This window comes from Alligator mississippiensis, chromosome 5 (genome assembly GCF_030867095.1).
Source record: "Alligator mississippiensis isolate rAllMis1 chromosome 5, rAllMis1, whole genome shotgun sequence".
In the NCBI taxonomy this organism is placed as follows: domain Eukaryota; kingdom Metazoa; phylum Chordata; order Crocodylia; family Alligatoridae; genus Alligator; species Alligator mississippiensis.
The window spans coordinates 48,135,019-48,150,468 of record NC_081828.1 but is presented as its reverse complement, the minus strand read 5'-3'; the positions used below and the strand labels follow the sequence as shown (position 1 = coordinate 48,150,468).

Genomic DNA, 15,450 nt, shown 5'->3' with positions numbered 1-15,450 from the left:
AACCCATTTAAATCCTCTTATATTCTCATAATACTTCATGGTTTACATGCAATTATGAGAAGTTTGTTATTTAATGGCCCAGTGTTCCAATGGGATTGTTAGAATGATCTTATAGCCATGATGGTTACAGAATTATGCAAGGCAAGGATTTCTTTGGGTGGTGTCTTTTACTGGACCAGTAAAAAAAAAAACAAACAAAAAAACCCCAAAACTCTATCTTTGACTAGGTAGAGTTTGACAAGTTTTTGAATGTGAAATATTCTTCTTTTCCTAACACTGAGGCATTGCAGCAACCTCTCACAAAATGCTGAATTTCACCTTTAACATGTAATACCTCTCATATACTCATAAAACCTATATCTATATGCATCTATACAGGGAAGTGTAAGTTCACACAGAGTTAAGATTGATAACTCCTTACTGTCTGACAGCTGTTTTTCCAGCACACTCTAAAATTCACTTATTTGTGTTGCCTTGAACTCTACCTCAGTGGCACACGTTAATCAAAATTTAGGGTCATTTATCCAATTGCCTCCCACAACAAAAAGAATATTCTCCTAAAGCTGACACATTCTGTCATCTTTCTTGCAGACATAAGGATCAAACTATAGCTCAGATTACACCCCAAACTGTCTGTTTTTCAACACTGAGCCTACTTAATTCTTGACACTAAGACCCCTTTGGGAAAGCAGTACAGAGCACAGTACTGCTGGGGTGGACCATGCAAATAATTGTATGTCTATTCTGTGCTGGTAACAGCATCTAGTTCCTTTCAGTTTTAAATTATAATAGATAACATTTTTAGATTCAAAGTTTTGGATGCTAGATTTCTAAGTATTATATGGGATATCTGCCTTTCCCTTCAGCAGATTCAGAATCCTAAGGGTCTAACCACAATCTTTTTGCCCCACAGGCCAGATGGGCATTGCCCAGTCCCTCCACAGGCCAGATGCAACAGTGAAGGGGAAAGAAGGCATGGTCCAGTCCCAGACTCCCATGCAGGGCTTGGGAATTTGGCAGCAGTGAAGGTGTGGCAGTATTAATTACCACCACTCCTCCACTACCAAAATTCCCCAACTGGAGCAGCCAGATTTGGCCTATGGGCTTGGGCTACTATAGTTTCATAGTAGCTAGGGTCAGGAGGGACCTGAATAGATCATCTAACCTGACCCCCTGCCACAGGCAGGAATGAATGCTGGGTTCACAAGACCCCAGATAGGTGATCGTCCAACCTCCTCTTGAATTTGCCCAAGGTAGGGGCGAGGACCACTTCCCTATATGAAAGGTATTACATGTTAAAGGTGAAATTCAGCATTTTGTGAGAGGTTGCTGCAATGCCTCAGTGTTAGCAAAAGAAGAATATTTCACATTCAAAACCTTGTCAAACTTGCCCCTACCTTGGGCAAAGTTCTTCCTCCTAATCCTGAACACCTTCCTCAGAGATGGTAATGTTAGGTTCATAGATTCATAGATGTTAGGGTCGGAAGGGACCTCAATAGATCATCGAGTCCGACCCCCTGCATAGGCAGGAAAGAGTGCTGGGTCTAGATGATCCCAGCTAGATGCATATCCAACCTCCTCTTGAAGACCCCCAGGGTAGGGGAGAGCACCACCTCCCTTGGGAGCCCATTCCAGACCTTGGCCACTCGAACTGTGAAGAAGTTCCTCCTAATGTCCAGTCTAAATCTGCTCTCTGCTAGCTTGTGGCCATTGTTTCTTGTAACCCCTGGGGGTGCCTTGGTGAATAAAACCTCACCAATTCCCTAAGTTCTGCATCTGTAAGAGCTATGTAAAGGAACTAGGAGTAATTACTATTAACTGTGGCCAGCACGTTATTTAATTTTTCTTTAGTTTTACCAAAACAGATTTCTACCACCAGAGGTGACTGAATCTGGGCCACAGTTTAACCAGACATCTCCATGACTGCCAGTTCTTCATCTGACTCAGATTGTTTGTTTTCTACACTGCTCGCACACTTATTCTTAATCCTCTTCTCCCACCCCTTTATGTCTGTAGGTACCAAATAATCTATTCCACATTGCTGGAATAGGTACCTTATTTCAGGGATGGCCAACCAGCAGCATGCATACCACAAGGGGCAAAGGAGGCCTCTGTGCGGGGCACATGCCAGATAAGGGAGGGGGGAAGCAGCACAGCAGCAGATAGGACAGGGAAAGGGGTCTTGTGTGGCATCGAGGGAGGGCACAGGCTTAATTTGTGGGACATCTGCCAAAAAGTTGGCCCTCACTGTCTTAAATGCAGATGAAGAGATTTTTCCTTTACATTCCCCCTTGAACTCGCTGGTAAACTGGAGGCACCCATCTGAGACCAGTTTTGCTGTTTCTTGCAGCCCTCCATGCATTAGAACAGGGGTTTTCAATCAGGGGTACGTGTACCCCTGGGGGTACTTTGGACGGCTCCAGGGCATACGTGGAAATGGCGCAGAGAAGCTGGCAGCACTTGCAGTTCCGCTGCTGCACGGGGGACCTCCCCCTCCCCACCCGTTGACCAGCTGCCAGGGGACCCCCCCTCCCGCCCCGCCCTGCTTCTCGACCGGCTGCTGGGGACTCCCTGCTTCTTGACCAGTCGCCGGGGGTACCCCAACCAAAAAAGGTTGAAAACCCCTGCACTAGGAGAATGAGTCACAACTTCACTCAACCTCATCTTTCCAAAAAGCCAGAAAGCTGGTGCTGGTACCACATTAAAAGTGTGTTTGAAGTGGGTGGGAGGATTTTCTGCAAACATTGTTAATGTTAGGGAGGCAGGATAGAGTATTCTCACTGCATCTGTTTTCTTCACACCAAGACCCATTTCACTTCTCCTTACAATACCAACCACAGACAGAAGTTCTCTTGCATTTCTACTTTCCCTGGCTATAGTTCATTATTGTTTGTATATAATCCATTAAATTTGTAAAAGGGACTTAAAGAGAAAAGCCAATTGAAAAAAGGTCTGAAAAACACTTCAATTTGTGACATATCACATTTACAGATACAGCTGGCAACAAACTATACAAGATACCTCTATTGCTTCCTTCACCCTGCTTGATGTTTCTCTTACGCAGACCGAGGCTCAGGCAGTTCTTCCACTGACACAGTGACAAAATGAGAATCTTGATCGAGATGGTAATACAGAAATGGGTAACAAGACACAAATGATCTATTTTTGTAGTTCGTCTTGACCCATATTGGAAAAGACTAGTCTTCATTGCTTTGTCCAGTCTAATTTTAAACCTAAAAATTCCTAGTATTCATTTCAATTTTTCAGAACCCTGGTTCATGACCTAGATGCAACTTAACCAGTACCTGTAATAGAAGGGTCCAGAATTAGATGTAAAGATGGTGATGGGTGATTTGCTTGACAGGCTGACACATCTCCAGCTGCCTGCTTACAAGGAACACTGGAGCTTTCATAGTCAGTAGCATAATTGTTTTGGCCTTTTTCAGAATCCCTCAGTATCTCTTCCATGGCTTTCTCCAATTGTTCATCTCCATTTGAAAATATCTGGACCCAGAAAAAGAGCAAATAAGGCAAAAGTAACAAATAGTTTTTCAGTATTAGTAAACAAGTACTTTAAAAAGTATTTTAGAACACATTGGTTTTTTCCAAAAGTTTTTTAAAATGTGGGCAAAAAAAACCAAACACACATGTAAAGTAGTTAAAACACATACCCACACAACTCAGGTAGATGAAGACACAAGGCACCTGAAACTCACCCGTCTTCATTAAGTTCATCTGTCAACTAAAGCTAACAACATCCTATACACCTACATAGGTAGGGACCACTAGAATTCATGACAGAAGAGAGCTATGTGGTGGCTCCTATAATCTTGCAGTTTCCCCCGTGCACTCCTTCCCACCACCACTGATTGGCAGAGGGGCTCCGTCAGCTCCGCTGCTTGTGACCAATAGCCAGAAAGTGAAAACCGCAGTTTTAAATATATCATGGTTTTTGCCTCCCATGCAGTCAGCAGCAAGCAATGGGGCCACTGGGGCCCCTCCACGATTCAGCCTCAGGAGGCAAAAACTGAGGCATATTTAAAACTGCAGTTCTGACCTCCCCACTGATCAGAGGCAAGCTCTTCTGCCAATCAGTGGTGGGGAAAAATGCAAGAGAAGCTGCAAAATTAAAAGGAGTCACTGCACAGTGCACTTCTGACATAAGTACCAGTGGACCCTATACATAGGTCATGACAATTTACATTTCCCAAATCTCTGTGATTATGTAGCAGTGATTATGTAGCAGTAATAAAAAGTAGCAGGAAAGTGACTGTATAAGAGTAATAAAGAGTAAGTAACTTCTACCCCCGGGCTCTGCGCCTGCAGCTCCACACACACACACAGAGGGGAAGCTCCACGCTGAACTCTGCTGGGAAGCAGGGGGTGGGTTTCCCTTCACTCCCAGCAGAGTCTGGGGCCTGCACAGGGCGGGGGACAGAAGCAGCTGGCTCCAGTGCGAGGCTTCCCCCGCTGCAGCTCAGGCTCAGGGAGCAGAGCTGCAGGGATAAGGCAGGCTCCACTCCCTGCCCCTGTGCAGCACTGGCCAGAGCCGGGCACGAGCACCTTGACCTCCCTTCCTGCTGCTGCCAGGCAGCTGAGCTCTGTGCTTCTGCTGCCCCTATTGGGGGAGGAAGAGGAGAGGAAAGAGTTCCCCCCAGCATGGAACAGAGTCTCCCCCTGCCCTGCAGACGGAGGAGTGGGGGGGAAAGAGTCCCCCTTTGGGACTGGCCAGCATCCCATAGAGTCCCCCTGCCCACCCCACAACAATGGCAGGAAAGCAGGGGAAAGAGTCCCCTCTGAGGCCAGGCAGCCTCACAGAGCCCCCCTCCCCACCCCATGGTGACAGCAGGGGGGAAGAGGGAGAAGAGCCCCTCCAGCATCGAACAGGGCCCACCTCCTGGACCTGCAGTAGTGCAGGAGAGGGAGGAGGAACAGGAAGAGGAGGAGGAAGAGTCTCCCTCTGGGGCCAGGCAGCCTCACAGAGCCCCCCTCCCCACCCCACCCCACTGCAGGGTGGGGGGGGGAGAAGGGAGAAGAGCCCACCCACCCCCAGCACCGACCAGGGCCCCCCTCCTGGTGGTGGTGCTGGTGGTTGCGTGCTGCCCAGCCAGCCAGCAGGGGCAGGGTGGTTTCGCACACAGCAGCCTGCCTCACACCACTGCTGCAGTTTGTCTGCAGAGCCAGACCTGTGGATCGGGGGGGGGGGGGGGGCGCGGGGGGGGGGCGGCTCATGCACAGCAGACACCTCCATGCAGGCATGATACCACAGGCAAGCAACAGCAGTGGCAGCTGCCACATGCAGGACTCCCCTGAGAAAAACAAAAACATTGAAAGATCAGACTCTCCCCTGAATTCTGTTTTAAGTGAAATTTTATTACCTTGACCACACCCAAGAATTTCAGGGCTTCTTGTGGTTTTGAGAGTAGGCCTGGTATAAGAGGAGAGCAAAAAATGGATAAATTCCATTTTTGTACAGCAAATTCTTGAGTTGATCCAAGATTATTGTAGTCCAAAAACAGTTCAATGGATAATAGATTCTACCTCTGGTACACTAACGCTCCTTTCTGGCGTAATTAAAGAGTGAATTTTCCTTTTTATAATGAAAAGGAAAATTAATTCCCTTGCTCAGATTTCTGGTATTCAGAAAGCCAGACCAAGACTTCCTTGTTCAAACAGTCTTTTAGCAGGGGACTCTAGCTAGATATTATTTCTGAGAAAACATGTTTTAGGAGAGCCTCAAGTATACCAGTTACTGTGACTAAAACTAAGGAGTTCCTTGGTAGTGAACTATAAAACAGGAATCTGGACAGTCCTGTTGGTACAATCTTCTGCAAGATGTCAACTGGATACAAAGCCACAATTGTGTCAACTATTCTAGTACTGGGAAGACAATGGCAAAGGAAGGACAAAATTTACAGGTGGATTGAGTTGGGTGGCAATACCCAAAATATCTGAAGTGGAACGAATCAGATTCAAAAGCTTCGTCCTAAACAAACAGGAGGCTTTAAGCAACAGAGGCAGACTTGTCTGATGGTGAGAATCAGAAACCTGAAATCTTAGATTCTGATGCCATAACTTCCCACAGAAGGCATTTTCAGCACTTTTTCTACCCCAAGATGGGATTTGTATATCCAAACCCTGCACTAACACATGGAACCACAAAGGCAACTCATTTGATCTTCATATGGGGCTCTACTTTGAATACTTCTAGCACTGAGAAAGTCTGCTGGGGGAAGAAGTCTCTAGCTTCCCTTCAACTTGAGTAAAGTCCCCTGCTTTACAACACTGCTGCTAAATTGAAAAGAAGTAAGTTTGAAAAGAAATGCCAGCCTGGGAAGACTGTTCACAAATAAACTAGCTTGAAACACAGTGTTTCAAGCATATCTAAGCATGACAGCAAGGGAAGTTGGGACATTCTAAATGTTTCTATCAATAGTATCACCACTACAGCTACACCAATGGTAGTCCTGTTGGAAACATTAGCACAGACCAGGCTCACAGCCAGAGCCATTATTTGCCCAACTACTCAGAGAAACTGATTTGGGATTCAAGTGTCTCCAGCTACAGTAGCCTCGTCTATAATAATTCTACCAATACTTGCATCAGCTGGATGTTTTTAGACTTTTTTTTTATTACTAACAATGCATAATACCATTCTAATATACCAATGGTACTAAGCCTTTGAATCCTAAATCCAGAGTGTTTCCCCAACTGGAAGCATCTTGATTTAAAAAAAAAAAAAAAAAAAGGTGTTTTTTGTTTATTTTAAACATCTAAAGAATGCTAACAAGTCCTGATCATAGAAGCTTTTTCAGATAAACAGACTACTCATTTCACCAACATATACAACAGGAAAAACAAAAAGGTGAAGGATTTCAACAATCTGCCCATAATTAAAATACAACAAATTGCAAGTTAATACAACAGATCCTTAACTTCTGTTTAAAACAAAAACAAAGGAAAAAAGTACCTTTAGCTGAGGTTTCTCATCTTTTGCAGAAGAATCCTCAGATTGCTGATGAACCACAACAAAGTCTTCATTACTTAATGTAGACGCAGACTCAGATGATCTATTAATTTTGTCAAATGAAGATTTAGCTTCCATTTCAGATCTATAAACTCTTCCTGCTGCATCAACCTAAAATCTGCAAAAATACCAACAAATCAGCAAGCAGCCATTTTTAGCCATTAGAAAATGCGTCAAAAAACGCTTTCCATTAGAGAGAAAATGTAATAACCACTTCCACAATTTGATTGGTCTGGCTTCCAAAGACATTTGTGTGGCAAGCATAATGATCTGGAGAATCCACATACAACTTATCAATTCTGGTTGATTCTTTAATACCTCCATATGAATGGGTATTTAACTGTGCTGACCAGGTCCTTTCCACTGTAGCTAGTCTGAGAGAAACATGCAAAGTCATTAAAACACTTTATTCTAACCAGACAAAAGGTCTGCTAAGGTGGTTAGCTGAAGCCCAGGAGAACAACTTCACCCTTCTCTGGGGAGCTGGAGGTTAGAATGTAAGTTATTAAGTAAAGAAGAAAGAACTGCAGCTTTGGTAAGGTGATGATAACCACAGATACTGGTTTTCTCCAATTAAAAGTCCAAAATACTGATTAAAAAAAATCCAAAATCCACCTTTTTTCATGATTAAAATGCAATGCCACTATATATGTAGGTACCAGTTGAATACAATGTTTTATTGATTTATTTACAATTTTTACCTAATTCAGAAGCCTACCAGTGTCTCAATGAAATACATTTTAAATACCCACTTACACTGTGTAGATGGAAAGGAAAAGTCATATTTAGATGATACGCATAAAAATTCCACAAGATCTAGACCAGGGGTGGGTGAAATGGTGGATCCGGGTGGCAGTCGGATTCCATTTCCCAGCAGCTCCTGAACCCACTGATCCCAGCCGGTACCAGCCAGGAGTTGTGTGGGCAGGGCACACATCTGAGTGGGGACTTACTCCAGGGCTGGGGTCAGGACCTTGTGGCAGCGATAGTGCCGAGGGCAGAGCTGTGGTCCACTGCCTGCATGTTCCTGCCCACAGAACCCGAGCTCGTCACAGGGGCATGCAGGCAGCAGACTGAGGCTCTGCCCTGGCTCCAGCCCTGTGCTGTCACCACTGCAAGATCCCAGCCCCAGCCCTAAGCAGCTCCCTGCCCAGCTGAGCACCCTGCCCACACAGCTCCTGGCTGGTCTCCATGGAGACTGGCTAGGAATGGCACGGGCGGGGGCTGCTGGGAAATGGAATTCACCCATTCTGGTCTGGGGGCAGACCTTGCTCACCCCCTAATCTAGACACACCCTGACTACAAGAACATTTTCCAAGTCATCCTCTTCAGACTTTACTAGAAAGCCTCATGTCTTTTCAAGATGACCTTGAAAAGAGCCTTGATATATTGCCATATGGCAAATACATTCACAGCAGCATTCAGTAACTGTATCCATATCCTAGCTTTATACAAAATTTCTCCCACATTCTTTCACATAGAGGATCAAAATTCAAAAGCAAACTTGGCAGATCCATCTGACAAAACTGAACAGTTTACCAAGTACCTTTTAACAACCAGTACATGCAGCAAAGATAAAAGACAATACTTCTACCCTGTGCTGGGAAAAAGAAAGCTGAAATTCAGGTACAGGAGTATTGACAACACATTAAATATGCTATTCAATTACTGCTTATTTCATTGCAAAAAACCCTTCATGAAACTGTTGGAGAACAGGAATGATTCCTCTGTAGCTATAGTTTCAATCTTAGTATGTAATTCAGTTTCCCTCACTACTTTGGTTCTAAATTTAAGTTGTTCCCTGACTAAAAAGGTCAAAAAGTGATGTGACCCATCTCATTTCCTTAACCCTTTCCTAGTAAGATGCTAATCTGACAGCAACGGCTTCACATAAGTATTGGACTGATTCACCAGTCATCTAAATTGGTTTGACCCAGCCTCCAGAATGTATATGGATTATAGTCCTAGAATTCACAGAATCACCAAAATTTTAATTTTTCAAGTTGGTGTAAATGTAATTATTCCATGCTACAAATATTTACATTTTGATACCAGCACTTATAGAACAAAATATTAAAAATATAGTAAAACCTCTAAGTGATCTACAGAGTTTAAAAATACCTTTAGGAATCAGTTGACTATTTTTGGAGGGTGGGGGTGCATTCCAGTCATGTATTGTGCTTTTATTACCAGAAAGAAAGAAAGAAAAAAAAAAAGATATTTCCTTTCTAGACTTTCCACTTAGCTCTAAACAACAGAAGATTGTGATTGTTCTCTCTTCTGTGGCTATAGTTTCAATCTTAGTAGGTAGCTTGGTTTCCCTCACTAGCTGGGAACAGACTAAGTTCTTCCCTGCCTAAAAAGGTCAAAGACCTATGCTTGGTTACTTACAACTAAGCCAGACTGGTCATTAATATGCCACAATATAAGAACCTGAATAAAATAGCAAGTGGAGTTTAACTCTTGAAATACAAAGTGGAGATAACTGTGTAGCAAGGAAAATTTCAATGGAGCAGAAACTAGTGTAAATCTTGCAAACAAAATGTCACACGTACAAGTTCAGCACATTATAATGTACAAGGGTTGTTGGTTGTAGCCGTGTTGGTCTACAACACAGCTACAACCAACAACCTTGCAACATAGAAGATGGTGAATTTTGCCACTTGAAATGGAAACTTCACAATATGAAGAAAAAAGAACAACTTTTCAGTTGGTCTAATAAAAAATATTGCATCTACCCAAAGAGCCTTGCCTGCTATATAACGTACAATACATTCACTATATTACTATTAATGTGCTCTAGTGATGAGCTTTTTTAACAGTAACAATTATGGGGAAGCAGCTGTCCAGTAAAGACTCTTAGCTCCTAAAGTTCAGGAGGAAAGAGTTTTTCTGCTTCTGGGTAAAGAAAGATGACTGTAGCCAGCAATTAAACTCAAAATCTAAGGAAGTCTCCTTTCTTATCCTAGTCATCCTGTAGCCTCATTTTTAGGTCTTCCTCTCCTAGGAGGAACTCTAAATTGTAATTATAATCATATAAACTGATTATTGAAAAATTGGCAGACAACAGTAAAACAAAAGCAGTTATGCTCAGCAGAGTCATATTAAATTTAATCTGATGCTACTATCAAAATTACTGATGGAAGCAGAAGCACTGGAACTGTGACTGCAGTCTCCAGCAAGTCATTTCTTATATTTTGGAAAACTCTCTTCACAGTCATAAGGACTGATGATGATGATATACTTGCTATATAGGGTTTAAACTCTTGACAATGTAATGGCTTGGACATTCACTCTTCCTTCCACACACTTATTTTTTTCATTACTTAATCAGTGATGCTTCTTCACACATGACAATGGCAAAACCCAACCAAAAAAAAGAAAGTCCTATTTAGTTAAAAACTCCATTGTATTCAAAGAACATATATAGTCCCCTCTTTGAAATACCAAAAGGTAACAATTTCCTGATGGACCTCCTACCGAATAAGTCATTTTCTGTTTATTTATTCATTCATTTTACTTTTATATGTATATGCCAGCCTATTGAAAAGCAGCCCAAGGCAGCTTTGGAGTCCTTTTGAGTAGAACACAGGGTAGATTTGCACCTTACAGACTAACCAAAGAAGAGAAGGACCACAGAAAACTTGTGTTATAATTTATAAGTTGCAAAAGGATTAAGTATTTTGATTCTCAAAATTTAAGCTACACATTTCATTAATTTTTTAAATAAAAGGCTATGCAAAAAAGTCTGTTGAAAGAATGGCTTAAGAATTATGCTAACATGACAAGGGCTAGAATGATCTTGTGATGAGACACTGGAATAGATACAGGAGATACAAATTCAATTGGTGGCTTTTTCTCCACACGCATGCATACAAACATGCCTTTTTTGGAGTACAGACTCCCTTAGCTAATTCTGTGCAAATCTCCTTGTACTATGATTACCAATTTCTTGTTGAATCTTGTTTCCAATTATCTAATCCTCTATGTTTTCTACTTGGAGTGCAAGGCTCTTTTAGGTGCAGAGACTGCTGTACCCAGCATAGAAATGTACAGCAAGACAACAGGGCCCTAATTTTGATTGGAACCACCAGACACTATAGTAATGGAAACTAAAAATTGTTCATGTTTACTGCTATTAGGCAGAGAGCTTCATTAAAATGAGATTCATTTTATTGATGCTTACTAGAAATAGAAATTATTAGGAATAAAAAAATGCTTTGACAATTCTAACAGGAAGTCAATTTCCTGTGTTCTTTCAGAGCAGCCAAAAAACAAACTCCAAATGTGCAAACCTCCCCCAACACACCTAACAAGAGGTGGACAACAAAGCTGATCTGCTATAGCCTCAAGTACAGTTTAACTATTTAGTTTAGTCAGCTAGCCAAAAATCAAAGTATAACCAAAACATAAAAGTATATAAAACCCAAAGAAATCTTTGCCTCTTGCATAATTTCTGAACCATCACAGCTATATCACTCTTACACTACCAAAAACAGAAAAAGCTTTTTCTTTTTTTCAAGCAGCAACTGGGACACTTTAAAAGTTGTCCAAACACATGCAACTATTATTTGGACAGATATTCCATAGCACCAGAGTTTCAGAAACTTTCTGAAGAAGTGTATCTGGTGTGGGAGCGATGGAGGTAATATAAAGACCTAATTAACAACAAACCAGGTATCAGTAAGCAACCTCTTAATTTAAGGGCACCTGCATGCTCTCACTCAAAGGATCAGTGAATAGTACTGATTGCTGCTGCTGAAACACAGATTAAGATGACTTTTACAAAACCAACCTCAGAACAAATTATTTAAGACTGGAGAGTTGACCTTAGTATACTACATGCTGCGTCTACCACAACTGCTCTGCTCATTTCCTCTGCAGAGATGCCTAACTCGCACCATAAAAGCAACCACAGTTCTAATTAAGTGAACTCTAAACTCTGTATGTATGGGAACTTGGTTATATTTTATCAGCGTTTCCAAGCAGTATCACATAGTTCCATGCAAGATCAATAGTTTCTAATAGCAGAAAAAAAGATAAAAATCAAATCATATTAAATGGTGGTAAACACCTTCCTCCACTGAAGTTATTTCATTAAAATATTGTCCTTCCACGCTCCAACACTATCCCTTGATTTAGCTGAAAAGACTAAATAGCCTGAACAAGACTTGATCATACTGAAGATTTTGCCTACATTTTTTCTTGAAAGATGGTTAATAAAGATAATCCAAGAACTTCTGGAAAAGCACTATATGTTTATGGAGAGATTAAAAGTGACCAGGCTTCTCTTCTTCCCCTGTGCCCACAATAGATTAATATTCTCATTAATGAAAACCAACAGAAATCAATTTATATCAGTAATGTTTCTACAGAACATAAAAATTCATGAAACAGTGGCTTAGCCTGTACTACAGTATGTGTGTCTAAAGTTTGTGATTATGTACTTCCTAATACCACTCAAAAAGAATACAAAATATTTCCTACTCTCCTTCATCAACCCACATATGCCCATTTGCAATTTACATAACTGTATAAGTTCCATTTATGAGAGGATCTATTTGTGGGAGAGTTAAATACAGACTGTTAGCAAAAAGTTTCAATCAAAATATAGATTTTGATAAGTACCATCCAGAGAAGTAAATTAATTCATATGCTGGGTAATGAAACAGAAGAAGTCAATTTAAAAACATTCCAAAACACAAAAATAAAAGCAATAACTAAAACTAACATTTTTTCTGTGTGTATGGACTGAGAACACCTGCACTTACATGCAATGCTTCTAGTTTTCTAAAGGTGCATCGCATACTAACTTAATACCTGGGAAACCAGAGACTGAACAAAAAGTGACAGTGTTCTATAAAGTTGGCATATCTGAAGACCAAGACCCTGAGGTCAACAAGCAAATGCATTCATTTACTTTAAATCTAAAGCATCAAGGTTATTAGAACCAATCTCTGAGCATTGTTTCCCACCCACCATGATCATGTCAAATAAGTTAAAATGGATGTGGAAGTGATATGGTGCATATTCTCCACTGATTTAACAACTGACTTGAACAAATACCTGAAGCTATTATTTTTAAATGCCTTTTCACCCAGAGACAAAACCACTTTGGCAAGTTTTTTGTTGTGTTGTATGCTCAGGCAGCACATCAAACTGCCTTCTCTATAGGCTGCATGTTTTCTTTAAATACTGGATGCACAGTCTTCATAGCTGAAATCAGTTGGCTATTTCCCATTGACTTCAATAGGTCAATTACTTGTTCCAAATACTGGTTCATTAAGTCATAGATTATTCCTTCATGCACGTCTTAAATTCAACATTAGGCAGTCTGAGGAAAACCAATTAACTTAAAATTTTCTTTATTTCTCAATACTGTTCTAAGGGGTAAAGTAAATTTTCCTGTACCTAGAAGAAACCAGTTTATACCAGTGATGCTCTTATACGGCATAAAAATTGTTTAGTTCTTGGTAGTTTTCAACTAAGAAATATTGAGGACAGAGATTTAAAAAACAAAAAAAGTCCACCATAAAATTGGAAAAAGAAAAATCATGTGCCTAATTTTGGCAACAACGTCACCTCTCTAAACCTCTACCATGTATAGCAACAACATAAGTAATTGGTCTGTTCGCAGACAGCAAACAGTGTTTTATAACTGTTATGCTGAGTTCCTAGAAACAAAAGACTAACTGTTTTTACATGCTGTATCTTACACCCAGGAATCAACCATAGAGGAAAACAAAATCAGTATAAAAGCTATATGTATGCAAACCATTTTATTAACCCTAATAAAAAAAAACCACTGCACCCATAATACACACAAGATGTTACAATCAGAACTTTGTACCAGACCATGTCATGAATGTCAACACATTTATAAATAAGAGGGCAAAAAAGAAAAAAAAAAAAAGTTTTGTTTGGTTGACTGCAGGTTCTAAACTACAATGCTGAGTCACTGGACTATTTAGACAATACAGAGATTGATAGTCTGGAGCCATTCGTGGATAATCACTGTCCTTACTAATCTTAACAATTGGATGGGGAGCCCACAGCAGTGCTAGATGTGTGGTTGGCACTCATTCAACCTGCCAGTTCAGTGCAATATGCCCCATGCAGACAAGAAAACATCTGCAACCACAGAGAAAGCAGCAGAACAAACCTACCCTTTCCTAAGCATGAATTATCTACTAAAGTGAAAAAGAAGAGAGAGGGAAGAAGAGTATTAAAACTCTAAGCCCCAAAACATAGTCAGAGTAGTAATCACGCAAAGTGAAATACAGTACTAGTCCAGGGCCACTGACAGATGCATGTTAGTGGTGGGGGGAAGGTCGCAGAGAAACAGTGCTTTACCAGAAGAGGAACATCAGTTTGACCCAGCTCCCCAGCATCTGTATAGATCGGATGCTTCATCCAATAGTGGAGCTTTTATCCAATAGTGGTTCATCTTCTGGGCATGTGCTGCGCTCAGTGCAGGGGTGCACCAAGCTGAAAGTAAAACGTTTCCACCCCCTGCATCTGTAAGCTGCCTAGGCGCTTAAAATGAAATCAGTTAAAGGAGTAAAAAAATGGGTTAACTGCCAGGATTAGTAACTCAGCACTCATTCAAAGCCAAACTGGATCATTTCCATCAAAAAATATGTTATGCAGGACAAACTATACCCTTAGTGACACCTGTACATCTCCATTTCCACTGATTACAGAAGCTGATTGGTTCTGTAACATAAATGTATTATAAATTACTTTGTGCATCTAAAAAGAGTTAAGTTCATTGGAAAAAAAACAACACTCTGATTCTCAACCATATGTGTGCTGCAGTAAAAAAAAAAAAAGAAGTTGTTTTGTATTTTTATTATTCTTAAAGGTAACAAGAGACATAGCTTTGGCCTAAAACTTTCTACATACAGAAACTACACTGACTTAAGCACCCACTCAAGAGCTGATATAGTTAATAGTGTAGACTTTCATATAGATCAGGGCCAGGCAAAATGCAGCCCGCGGGCCCACCAGGCCATTCTATCTGGCCCACGGAGCCCCTAAAAAATTTTGAAAATTAATATTCATCTGACCCTGGCTGCTTGTCATGTGGCCCTCGATGGCTTGCCAAAACTCGGTAAGCGGCCCTCCTCCCAAAATAATTGCCTGCCCCTGATATAGATGCACACCACTTTAAAACTGGTTGTACTGCTTTAGCCAATACCTATAAATTTATCATCAGCACAACTAAACTAATAAGGCAGGTTTAAATTGATTTAAGGGATGGCCAGAGGTGTTTGTTTATTTTGGTTTTGTTTTACTACCTTCACATACACCTTTTCCCACCCCCACCCCCAAAACCAGCACATGCTGAAGACTAGCAACAAAATTTGCCCAAATCTCCAAAAGACAGACGTATATGATTAGCAGGGTTGTGAGAAGCTTCG

At 41.1% G+C, this 15,450-nt stretch overlaps 1 protein-coding gene across 3 annotated transcripts in view; it reads right to left on the bottom strand.

The window, feature by feature from the left end:
- RABGAP1L (RAB GTPase activating protein 1 like) overlaps positions 1-15,450 on the bottom strand; it is a 512,101-nt gene that overhangs the window by 456,598 nt on the left and 40,053 nt on the right. For all 3 annotated transcript variants that reach the window (XM_019500211.2, XM_014596010.3, XM_006272942.4), the window contains exons 2-3: positions 6,971-7,145; positions 3,306-3,504 (exon numbers count right to left, since the gene is read on the bottom strand). In XM_019500211.2, coding sequence (XP_019355756.1) covers positions 3,306-3,504; positions 6,971-7,105 — 334 coding nt within the window. In that variant the 5' untranslated portion in view covers positions 7,106-7,145. The remainder of the gene's footprint in view (positions 1-3,305; positions 3,505-6,970; positions 7,146-15,450) is intronic.